The sequence below is a fragment of the Lepidochelys olivacea genome, assembly GCF_965140295.1.
Source record: "Lepidochelys olivacea isolate rLepOli2 genome assembly, chromosome: 3".
Classification (NCBI taxonomy): domain Eukaryota; kingdom Metazoa; phylum Chordata; order Testudines; family Cheloniidae; genus Lepidochelys; species Lepidochelys olivacea.
The window spans coordinates 193707906-193720331 of record NC_140413.1 but is presented as its reverse complement, the minus strand read 5'-3'; the positions used below and the strand labels follow the sequence as shown (position 1 = coordinate 193720331).

The window sequence follows — 12426 nt, the reverse complement described above, 5'->3', positions numbered from 1 at the left end:
GATGGGGGCCTGAGGACGGAAGTGACGTTTCTGTGGTTCCGGCCTGCGTCAGCCCATGCCCGGCTCCGTCCGGACGTGTGGAGCGTTGCATGGAGGGGCCAGCGGAGGAAGGGATCGGGGGGAGCGGCCCCGCCGCGGCCCCGGAGACCCAGAGCGCGACGGAGGCTGGGGGCTTCATCAGGGTCCCCAAGCGGAGCAAACGGAAGCGGCGGGCGGCCGAGCTGGATGGGGGCGGCGGCGGCGGCGGGAGCCGCATGGACACGGGGCAGCCCTGGCCCAGCAAGAGGCCTGACTTCCCGCCCGTCTGCGGGGACGCGCTCAGGGTGAGCCGGGACGTGCCGGGCCTGGGCTCCGGGGGTGCCGTGGCGGGGACAGGCCCTGCCCGTGGGGCTTGAACTGGATCGAACCAGCCGCTGCCTGGAGCTCGCTGAGGCCGCGTTCGCCGTCAGCGAGCCGGGTGCTGCGGCGGACGGGGCTCCCCTGTGCCCCCTCCGTGCCCCGGCCTGGGGGTGCGGAGCCCGAGGGCGCCGGCACGTAGGCTGAGCTCATGGAGCGACACGCCGCTGTGTCCTCCCGCCGCGTGGCAGCGCAGCGCTCCGGGTTGTAGCGGGGTTGGGGCCCGGTTAAAACATGAGCGAGGTAGGTTCGAGCGGTGTCCTGTCGCCCTGGTCCTGTTGTTTTCTCAAGGTAAATAAGGGCACACGGTGGGGGGCGGGGGAGATGGTTTTCATCTTCCTGCCGGCTGAAGCTATCGTGTTAAAGGGGCGTTGTTAACTTGAAAGACCCAGTCAGCTTTAAAAAAAAAGCCCCCCCCCCAAAAAAAGTAATAGGTACTAGACCGGGTCTTGAGTCCACCCGCAAACATCTGTGGTTTTGCGGTTATATAGCTTTGTAATGGTTTTTCTGCTCACAAACATGAGACATTGACTATACAGTGGAAACAATGAGACCAGTAAGTACTGTGCTGTCAATGCAAAAACTAAACAAACATTTTATCATTCAGCTAAAATAATATTGGGAATGATAGGTAAACATTTTTAGTTAGAAGTGTGACTTTTCAGTCGACTGAAAAGGAGGACTTGTGGCCCCTTAGAGACTAACAAATTTATTTGAGCATAAGCTTTCATGAGCTACAGCAGTTGGGCATGTATCCGGTGAAGTGAGCTGTAGCTCATGAAAGCTCATGCTCAAATAAATTTGTTAGTCTCTAAGGTGCCACAAGTACTCCTTTTTTTTTCTGCGGATACAGACCAACACGGCTACTACTCTGAAACTTTTCAGTGGACTGTGTCCCTTTAGCTGTATAGCAGGTTTATTGTTTATAATAATCTCCACAGGCACACTTTTTCTTCAGTGACGGTGAGCTTTTTAATTTGGAGCTGAAGAACACTGTTTGGAAACTAAGCAGGAGTAGACGGGAAAACATTTGCAGCAAGAAGTTTCAGCTTTTTAAAAGTTGAAGTAATTGATAACTCTCCAGTTCCTTGGCACTGCCTGTGTCCAGTAAATATTAGTATTTAATCTCATCCATCATAAGTAAAATACTGGTATAAAACTTCTTTCACTGCTCTGGCAGTCTGTGCCTTCTATATTTTGGAATCCCTGATATTTTTCCCTAACACGTTTTTTTCTTTCATTGGTGTAGTGACTTCAAGGCAAAAGCATGATTTGATGATTGAGCACTCTGATAGGCTGTCTTTTGGCAAGAATGATCATAGTAGTGGTTAGTTGTACTTGAACTTTTTTTCTTTCTAGAGCGGAAAAGATGAAATGAGGAAAATTCCTGTACCAGCAAACAGATATACTCCTTTGAAAGAAAACTGGATGAAAATATTCACACCTATTGTAGAACACCTGCATCTTCAAATCAGATTTAACTTAAAAACAAGAAATGTAGAAATCAAGGTAAGGAGAAAGCTCTTTCCTGCCGTTTTCATGCAGCACCTCAGTTCAGCTGAGTCAGAAAACTTATCTTTTGCTATCTCTTATATTTGTTCGGAGCACAAAAACGTGTTAATTATCTAGATCCCAGTTACTAGCTATAGTAAACTAAAGTGGAGCCGTGTAGAACATATGGGATCAAACTAAAACTTAACAGAGGTGTCCTGAAGTACTTTACTCATAAAGCAATAAATAAAACTTAGAGAAAAGTAACCCCCTGGCAATACTGACCCAGAGGCTGTTTATCCCTAATTTGACGTCACATAAGGGAGGGAAAAAAAATCAGTTTTTGAACAGCTCTAACCATTAGATTTGATTGCAGAATGCAATCCTTTGTAAATAGTTAAGACTGTATAACAGTTATGTAAATGGTTTGAGTTATGTTTTTGGGCTGCCAAATCTCATAATGTCTTTTATTCATCGTAGCGGACAAGCAATCATAATTACTTAGCGCATCTGTTCCTTCTGTCTAATGGACTATGCTCAAGTCACTTGGGATATAGAAAGTGATAGTTGCAGCCATAACTAAAATTCTTATTGACTGCCTATGCAGCTTAACAACTTTTAACAGCGTGTCTAAAGCTTTTGTTAAGCCCCTGACATGTGGATAACTATATTTATAGCATGTTGTAATACTTTTATTAAGCTGTGTTCCAGATTAATCTTTAAAAAGCCACATTTTCAAATTTAAGGGTTGAAATGTGGAAGCTATTGGTAACTTCTTTCCCTTGTCAATAAATCTTATTCTGAGTACGGTCTTCACTACAAGACTTACAGTAGATAAGCCTGCACAAATGTCGTCTTTAGACAGTGTTCTGTTTTTTTGACAATTGTGACTTGGTCATAGATCTTGTGTGTAATATACATAATATCGAATTTGGAAAACTGGAGATTTATAAATTGCTGTTTTTTGAGACTCTGGAATGTGCTTGAACAATTAGAGGAAGGCATTACTAACTTTTTTGGTATCACCTCTTGAGGATAACAATATTGACATGTTATACAAAATGTACAGTCAGTTTTCCTTTTTTAATTTTTTTTTTATTTTTTAAATTCGATGTCTCCCACTGTCAAAGGAAACACGGATAAAATGCAGCATGATCTCCTCCCTCAGCCCCTAGCACATTCTGCTCCTCACTGAGACTTCGGATTTGCTTTCCTCCTCCACCTGCTCCAGTATCCCCAGCCCTTTTTGTTTTATAATCTCAAACACCCCCCCAACACTCCCTCCCCAAACACGTACTTCGATTCTTTCCATGCTCAGTACAAGCATCATTTGGTCTCCCCAATCTTAAAATATAAATAGGAAAAAAGAAGCCCACCTTAATCCATATCACCCGTCAAATTATTGTCCAATCTCTCCCCCTATATTTCTGGACTTGCTCTCCCCTGTAGTCACTCTGTGGGGTTCTTTCCTTCTGTTTCCATCATAAACCCTCTCCAGTCATGCTTCTGCCCACTAAACTCTAATATAAAGTTTAAGACCTGGTGGGACCACCAGATTGTGTAGTCTGACCTTTATGTGGCAGGCCATTAACACCTCCTTGCATACTCCCACTAACCCCAACAATCAAAGTTAGACCAAAATATTACAGCCCACAGGAGCCTCGATTACTGTGTGCCACAGAGAGAGAATGATGCATCTTAGTCCGTCCTAATGTCTGAGGCCTCTACAGTGGCAGAGAAATGATTAAGTGAGATGGCCAGATAATCCTGGCAAGTGACTCACATCCACATACTGCAGAGGAAGGTGGAAAAACCTGCAAGGCTGTTGCCAGTCTCACCTTGGAGAGAATTCCTTCATATGGTGAACAGTTAGGTCCTGATCAAGTGAGCAAGAACCATCCAGCTAATTACCTGAGAGAGAGAATGTTCTGTGCACCTCAGAGCATAGCCCACCCTGTCCAGTGTCTCATCTCCAGCCATGACCATCCCTGATGCTTCAGAGGGAGGAGATTGTGGGGAGGAAGCCCCCAGAATACATAGCTCCCACTCTCACCAGAGTCTTTAATGATGCACTTCAAGCCATGAGATTTGTCAAGGCTCTCCGCGCTCATCTTTCTCAACTAGTTGTCTGACTTTCTTGCTATCTAATTTATTGCTCTTGAAATTTTGTTTGCTCTTAATTTTTGTGGTTATCCTCCTACGTTACTCTGCCTCTAGTGTTTCATTTGGAGGGTCCTCCTCTTTTTCTCCTCTCCAAATTTTGGTGGTGGTCACACAAGGCTTCCTTGTTGGTCACCTATTTTTCGTTAGTCAAAGTCATGCAAGTATCTATCTCCTTTATGCTGCTGACTCACAAAACTGCCTCTCCTTGTCCTATCTATCTCCTTGTCCAGACCTGCATTTCTGTGTATCATTCTGACGTCTTATAAATTTGTAGATAAGACCCCAAGGAATCACTATGATCTAATCTGACCTTCTGGATAGCCTACTCAGCAACATTTGTATCAAGTTCATAATGTCTGTTTGATCTAGGGCATATCTTTAGAAAGGTATCCAGTTTGATCTAAGGACTTCAAATTATGGAAAATTCACCACATCCCTAGGTAAAATCTCATAGTTGTCCAATCATTAATCTCATTCTGGCCAAAATTGTGGGCTTCCCCCCACACACAGCTGTTGGCGGGAATCTCAACACAGATTGGCAGGAATCCCAACACACACATCCCTGTGTTGGAAGGAGATGCTAGCGAGGATTCCATTCATACAAGTTCTCAATACTCTTTTAGACAGGGCCTGCTGCTGGTGGCTGTCAAACTGTCTAGTGCCTCCCTGCTTCTCATTTTGCTGCTCTCTGTTTGAGGATGGCATGGGTTTGTTCCAGGAGAAGGAAAACCTCAGTCCCGCCCCATTCTGGCAGAGGACTCTGTTGGGCATAAACTGACTTGGTGGGGAGAGAGGCTGCCTAGCATTGATTGAGTGAGTGGTCTGGGTAGCAACACACATTCCCATGGTGGAGGGCCAGTATTAATTGAAGGCGCAGTGTTAATTCAGCAGAACTCCAGGGTCTCTGGACCCAAGCAGTAGATCAGACAGGAGGGGGTTGGCTTGGGGAACTGGTGTATTTCAGGCTGCTGAGTAGACTTAGTTCTTGGACTAGTAGCTGTTAGGTGAGTTTCTCAAGTCCTGACCTCTTTCTCACATGCAGCTTAATTTGTTTCTCATGTAGACTTGTAAAGAGACAAAAGACGTAAGTGCTCTAACGAAAGCAGCTGACTTTGTGAAAGCATTTATTCTTGGATTTCAAGTTGAGGTGAGTCTTCGGCAGCCAGGTGGTCCTAGTCACCTAGTCTAAATTGTAATATAAGTAGGGATAATAGAAACCTGCTGGCTTAAAATCCTTGGCTTCTGTGCAGGCTTGCCATGGGGATGCTGGTTATGGGGCAGGTTTTCTCTAGTTTCCCAACACAGTGGTACAGTAAGCTTGCCTTTGTAAAGCTGGAGGGATGTGTGTTATGTAAACATTTTATTTCAAAACCACTCCGAAGGGATACATTGAATCTCTGGTGATATATATTTTTTTTGCATAGATGTTTGTTTGAATTCGCTATTTTGCTTGTATCCATCATATACTTCTATTAAGGTTAACTTTTTGAAGAAGCATCAGACCATTTGATGCATTTTAAACTAAGCTTTAGAGGTCTCCCCTTTTTTTTTTTAAACAAAACTTGGTATGCTGGTGCTTAAAGTAAATCATGAGTTGATTCAGGGTGGTAGACCAGCTTCATCATTTTAATTTTTCTGGTTATACACTGTCCTAGGGGAGGGATAGCTCAGTGATTTGAGCATTGGCCTGCTAAACCCAGGGTTGTGAGCTCAATCCTTGAGGAGGCCATTTACGGATCTGGGCCAAAAATTGGGGATTGGTCCTGCTTTGAGCAGGGGGTTGGACTAGATGACCTCCTGAGGTCACTTCCAACCCTGATATTCTGTGATTTTCTATGATTCTATGCACGTGCACATTCCAGTGGGAGGTTGGTGTTTTGGGTGTAGAGAGCATGATCGGGTATTTAAAACTCATTCAGGGTTCCTTATACAGGAACATAAGCTGCACCCAACTAATTCGTCAGTGGATTAGCCTGATGCTGTTTGAGACATTACATGAGGTCATTCTGTGAATCTGTTCTATTATTTATGTCTTTCCAAAAAAAAAAAAAAGGGTTTATGATGCAGATCGTTAGACATATTTTGCTATCTATATTCTGCAGCATTATAACAATCTTTTTAATATTTTAGGATGCTCTTGCTCTCATCAGGTTAGATGACCTTTTTCTAGAATCTTTTGAAGTTACAGATGGTAAGTGTCTTCTGTTGCAAAACTTTTAATAGTGCATCGGGTGTCATTGTCTTCTCTGCCCAAAAGAAAATTGCCTTTGAATATTCAGTAGAACTTGAGATCCATTGTGAGTTGTTTTGTAGCTTAGTGTATATAAGCAAACAACATAAATCACAGATACTGTGCAGTAGTATATAACTGAATTTGTCAAATATTTATGATAATACGCTACTATCGTGTATTTTGCAAAAGGAGCAGTCTTAGTAATGAGACCTCACTACAGCACTCCCTGTTACATCTTAGCTGAAAAGTAGGGTGATTCTAGTTTGTCATGAGGATTATTGGGCTCATGTAGTGTTTGAGCAGTGGCACTGTGCCTGATGCTGTACAAAATAAGACAGACCTTGTCTCAAGGAGTTTAGAGCCTAAATAGGAACGTGAGAATCAGCAGACCTGTGCTGCAATTTTTTAAGCATTGTGTGGGTTAATAGACATCTGCTATGGAGGTATTTAGCCAAAATAAGCAGCACTGCAAAACTGATTCTGAATTCAGAGGCAAGTGTGACACCTTTCACTTGATTTTACCTGTCCTAAATTCATTTAGTGGAAATATTGCTTCCTGTAGTAAGTAGTCAGCCAGTGTAGTTCACTGCTGTGGGAGGTCAGTCTTTTTTAAAGACGCCGGGGGCGGAAAAAAGGGTTGGATAACATAATTGGTAACACTGCACAATCTTGAAAAAGCATGTAATTCTCCTCGGGGACATACATTTCTTTCCTGACCCGCAGAGTGAGCACTTTTACTCCTATATACAGCAGTACAAAATTGGCTAGATTCATGGTGGTAGCACAATTGCCTTTCTCCTGAAACGTCAACAATTTTGTTCAGGGTTAGAAGCAGTATATCAGACTTGTCAGGTTAGTTCTCATCTGGTTTATGAAAGCCTGTATTCCTAATCTCTGCCGCTTATTTGTGACAAATAATTAATGCTGTAGCTACCCTTTTCCTTGCCAAAAGAAGAGTTGAGGAAGTGCGTAGTGAATTTGAAAAGTGACATTCTGGGTGTGTATTAGGGAATGCCATAGCTCTGGGTTTTAGACTGAGGGCTGGTAATGGTGTTTTGGCCCATCTGCCCCACACCTGACTCCCACTCATCGAATGCTGAGTGGAGCAGCAAACAAAATAAATCCTACCACTACAAAACACTGCTGCATGTGTAGTTCTGCCCTGGGGAGAGGATGAGAGAGCATGAACAACAACTGACAGATGTTAGTTACGTTGCTGAATGCACTAGTGGAAGGTGCTCAGATACAAAGGAATAAGGGTGGTATAGGAACCTAGATGTTTCTAATTTCAGTTCTGTTCTACATGAGCATGTTAATTGTTTTGATCCTCTCCCACCTCACTCAGGAATTGATCCTTGTTCCCCAGCCACTTAAGGAGTGATTTCTGTTAGTCCTACACAGAGATCACTTTAATACTCCTCTCTGACACACTGCTAGTCTGGGGTGAGCTGCTGTCCCACTGTAGTGAATAAAATAATCCCGGTATAGTGTTTCCCTGTCACCATAGAGGTATTTTGAAACTCATTCCTGTTTGTAAAGTGATTTGAAAGACCCTAAAAGCTGCTATAGAAATACATATTCCTATTGGCTAATGAAATGCAGTTTTTTCCCTTCTGCTTTAGTCAAGCCTTTGAAAGGAGATCACCTTTCTAGAGCAATAGGAAGAATAGCGGGAAAAGGTGGAAAAACCAAATTCACTATAGAAAATGTAACCAGGACACGAATAGTTCTTGCTGACTCGTAAGTAGACTCTCCTTCTCATATTTAATTTCTAGGCAATGTGCGGTTCCTAAAACTTGTATTTGATCCTTCATTGATTCTTCCCTTCTGTGCAGTAACCCAGAATGCAGTGTTGTGCATCTAAATGTAGGGACAGTTCTACATGATGGGATCATTCAAGATTCTTGCTCTCCAAACCAATGAATACTAACATCTTCAAAGTGCTTGAATTCTTGGCCTACATGGTAATGAAAGGTGAATGCTCCTTAGGGGCCAATAGTAGGATCAGCATCTGAGGCAACATCACTGGAGGTTGGAAGCTGAATGGGTAGGGGAGTTATGTTCTGATGGTAGCTGAATGGTGTCCCCCAGAATTATAGGCTTCCTAAATTGCAGGAACCTCAAACAGTATCAGTGAAGAGGTATGATGATTGAAAGAATGTACAGATGACAGGTAGCCATGTTTTGGTTATAAAGATGGAAGGTGCTCAAAATATGAAAATACATGTTTAAAGTGAAGCACAAATTAGCCTCCCTCTCTGACTGAATTTGAGCTATCCAGTATAATGATCTGGTGAAGGGAAGTCGATGGGGACTTGTTCTAATGCTTCCATGTTTGAGGAGACTTTAAAGATAAGCTTTCAGAGGGAGCGCAGTTCAGCCTCTTCTCTTTTGTAGATGCAAGTTGACCCACTAAATAAAATGCAGGGGAAGGTCTGAGTATTAAGGTGCATCTTCATGTGATAGCTGGAAGTGCAGATATATAGTTTGCATCTACAAATGTGAGCATGCACAAGTTACATTGAAAAGGGTAGAGGATAGCAATGAGTTGTTCACTGTTTGGGATGCTTAGTCTCTTTAAATGGGAAGTGGGATCTTGGACTTCCAGATCAGTTTCTCCTCTGGTCACTGCTATTAAACTTGGTTACAACTGCTCTCATCACAGAACAACTCAAAACCTTGACCTCTCCAATGTTGTGAGCTAATCGCAACATCTTTGGAAATAAATTATGCATCAGAAAAGACTATGGGACAGAGATTCCACCTATTGTTGGTAGCATGAAGTGAAAGGAACACACCAGCTCAATCATCCTTGTTACAAGTGTTGTAATTAATAATGCAAGACTAGAATTCACTAGTACTTCGCTGCCAAAGATCTAGTGTGTTGATTCTTGATTCTCAAATTCACTTGAATACCATAATATTAACTACATGCTTAAAGGGAAAAAACCTTTCCCAAATAACACTGTTTTGGTTGCTTGTTACAGGAAAATTCATATTTTAGGATCTTTTCAGAATATTAAGATGGCACGAACAGCAATTTGCAATCTCATTTTAGGTAAGCCCTATTAAGTAACTTCAGTCCCTTGTGCAAAAACATTGATTTGTTGTAAGATCTGTATTTAAGGGGAAACTGCGATCATTGCTGCTTTAAGTAGGGCTTAATATTTTTTTTTTGCCAGAGGATTATTCTAAATCTGAACTCTTAGATTAACTCACCTCATTCTTGACTGCTACTGCTGGGGAAAGATCTTCTGCTCCTAGGTACTCCAATTGTTGCAGAGTAAAGATAGCAAAATTGCTCCCTGCGTGTGTACCTCCCAACTTCGTGCTTTAAGCAGAGCAGGGAAGGGAGTGTTGAACGTCCACAGAGGGCTGCACTAACTAGTGACATTTCCCGTTTCTGGCTTTTGTTGTTTAGAACTAGCTAAAACAGCTGAGTTGAAAGTCTTACAGTACTGGGTTATTAAATGAAAAGTTAGCACAAGCTTAGTGTCCAATAGATAATTTGCCAATCCTCTTCAGCTAGGAATGACTTCTAAAGAAAAATCACTTGTAAACAACAAATCTATATTTCTTGCAATTAATTGCAAAGCTTTACCAAAGCATAGCGACTATCTCCTCCTTTATATTGAATCCTTAATAATCTGCTGACAAGCTGATGATTTCTTTTGGAGCCTCGTCAGTCAGGGAAAATTGCATTGGCAGTAATGCAGACACCTTGAGCTTTCAAAAGCAGCCTTAATCTTACAGCAGAGTTTGTACTAATGGTTATCTGTCAATAGCATTTTATAATAATGTGTCTGTCTTCTCTGCAGGAAGCCCTCCATCAAAAGTCTATGGCAATATTAGAGCTGTGGCAAGCAGAGCAGCTGACAGATTCTAAGACCCAGGACTCTAATTTGGGACTCTGTATCCAATATACAGAGATTGTGGCTGGAGATCTTAATACACAGCTAATGTGTATAGAAATAACACAAGTTCTGCATGAAGCTTACAGGTGCTCAGCCTCCTTCAACTTGATTGGGAAGTTTAGAAGAAAATAGGGCTGCTTTTGCAGTCTGTTTTCATTCAGGCATAATGTCTGATCTTTTGACAAAATATTTAAGTAATTTAACAAAACCCTTGTATGTTCATTAAATATTAATGCTTTATCACTAATCAAAAGTATGGTTAATTTGTATCTTTCACTTAAAGCAAGCATCTTTAGATGAACCTGATGAACAGGACTGTTGGTTTCTGAAGAAAGTGACTGGTTAGGAAGCATTGTAAACTCATGCATTCAGATTTCTTAAATTGTGTAAACTTAGTTCTTCGACCAGTGGCAACAGTCTGACTCACTTGATTGTATGTCACCTTTGGTGATTTATTTATAAAATTCCTAGAGGAGGGGGAAGCAGAGCCTGTACATATCTGAGCTGCAGACCAAAATCTTGTCATGATACTTTGTATAGTATACATCAGGAATCTCAAATCACCACAAGGGCCACATGAGGACTAGTACAGTGGCTCAAGAGCTGCATCACTGACACCCTGCCTCCACTCCACCCCTTCTATGAGGCCCTGCCCTGTCTCTTCCCACCTCCCATTCCAACCTTTTTCCCAAATCCCTGCCCCGCCTCTTCTCCACCTCCTCCCCTGAGCATGCAGCTCCCTGCTCCTGGAAAGAGCTAAGTGCTGCCAAACAGCTCTTTGGTGGTGGAAAGTGCCTGGAGGTAGGCAGAGGAGCAGGGATGTGGCATGCTGGGGAGGGGGGTGGCAGGTGAAAGCTTGGCAGCCTGCAGCAAATGTGACCTCTGTGTTTGAGACCCCTGGTATACATATCACAGAACATAAGATACTGTACAGAAATGGTTAATAGCTCAAGTGTTTAGTGTCCCTAGTTATGTTTTGGAACAGGAAAAGTACAGTTTTCCACAGACACATCCCTTGCTGGATGTTGTCATCCACCTTGAGTCCAGTGGTTAGGCTTTTTGACTTAAGTCATTACTCAAGATGACAATGGGCAGGGACATTTTCTTTGTGATGAAGATGCACTCTCAGATTGAAGTGTCAAGTACTTGAACAAATTGATGCATTAAAAAGCAGGCACCAGGCCCACATGGTATACATCTGAGATTTCTGAAGGAGCTTAGATATGAAATGGCTGAGTTCATAAATCTTATTTAAAGATGGTTACTTTCCAAGCTTCTGGAGTAATAGCTATGTTGTGCCTGTACTTAAAAAAAGCTCTGGCAATATGTGAGAAATCATAGACTAGTAAGTCTTCCATATGTACTTAACACATTTTACTTGTAATTATCATTTCAACTAAATCTGCCATCTGGAAAATCATGATTAACCAGCATGATACGTACAAAGGAAAATAGCTTTTGAGAAGGTTCCTCAGAGGCTACTGACAGTAAGTTTCTCGTAAGGTGAAAGACAAAATAGTGCCATGGATCCAAAAACTGTTTAGGAGATAAGTGACCATTTAATCTGTTTTTATAGCAAAAGCACAACAGCTGCAAGGCCCGTGTGTCATAAATATAAAGGGAAGGGTAAACCCCTTTGAAATCCCTCCTGGCCAGGGGAAAGCTCCTCTCACCTGTAAAGGGTTAAGAAGCTAAAGGTAACCTCGCTGGCACCTGACCAAAATGACCAATGAGGAGACAAGATACTTTCAAAAGCTGGGAGGAGGGAGAGAAACAAAGGGTCTGTCTGTAGTCGTCTTGGCCGGGGACAGAACAGGAACGGAGTCTTAGAACTTTTAGTAAGTAATCTAGCTAGGTATGTGTTAGATTATGATTTCTTTAAATGGCTGAGAAAAGAATTGTGCTGAATAGAATAACTATTTCTGTCTGTGTATCTTTTTTGTAACTTAAGGTTTTGCCTAGAGGGGTTCTCTATGTTTTTTAATCTAATTACCCTGTAAGATATATACCATCCTGATTTTACAGGGGGGATTTCTTTATTTCTATTTACTTCTATTTTTTATTAAAAGTCTTCTTGTAAAACACTGAATGCTTTTTCATTGTTCTCAGATCCAAGGGTTTGGGTTTGTGGTCACCTATGCAAATTGGTGAGGCTTTTTATCCAACATTTCCCAGGAAAGGGGGGGTGCAAGTGTTGGGAGGATTGTTCATTGTTCTTAAGATCCAAGG

The 12426-nt window shown here is 42.2% G+C and overlaps 1 protein-coding gene across 1 annotated transcript; it reads left to right on the top strand.

The window, feature by feature from the left end:
* Positions 1-89: 89 nt before the first annotated feature.
* PNO1 (partner of NOB1 homolog) lies at positions 90-12161 on the top strand (the record flags this gene model as incomplete). Its single annotated transcript, XM_084623828.1, has 7 exons — positions 90-323; positions 1756-1905; positions 5114-5197; positions 6181-6241; positions 7906-8023; positions 9271-9341; positions 10102-12161. 7 exons carry the CDS (start codon positions 90-92, stop codon positions 10167-10169), a joined length of 786 nt encoding a protein of 261 aa, XP_084479954.1. The 3' UTR covers positions 10170-12161.
* Between the last annotated feature and the right edge of the window lie 265 nt (positions 12162-12426).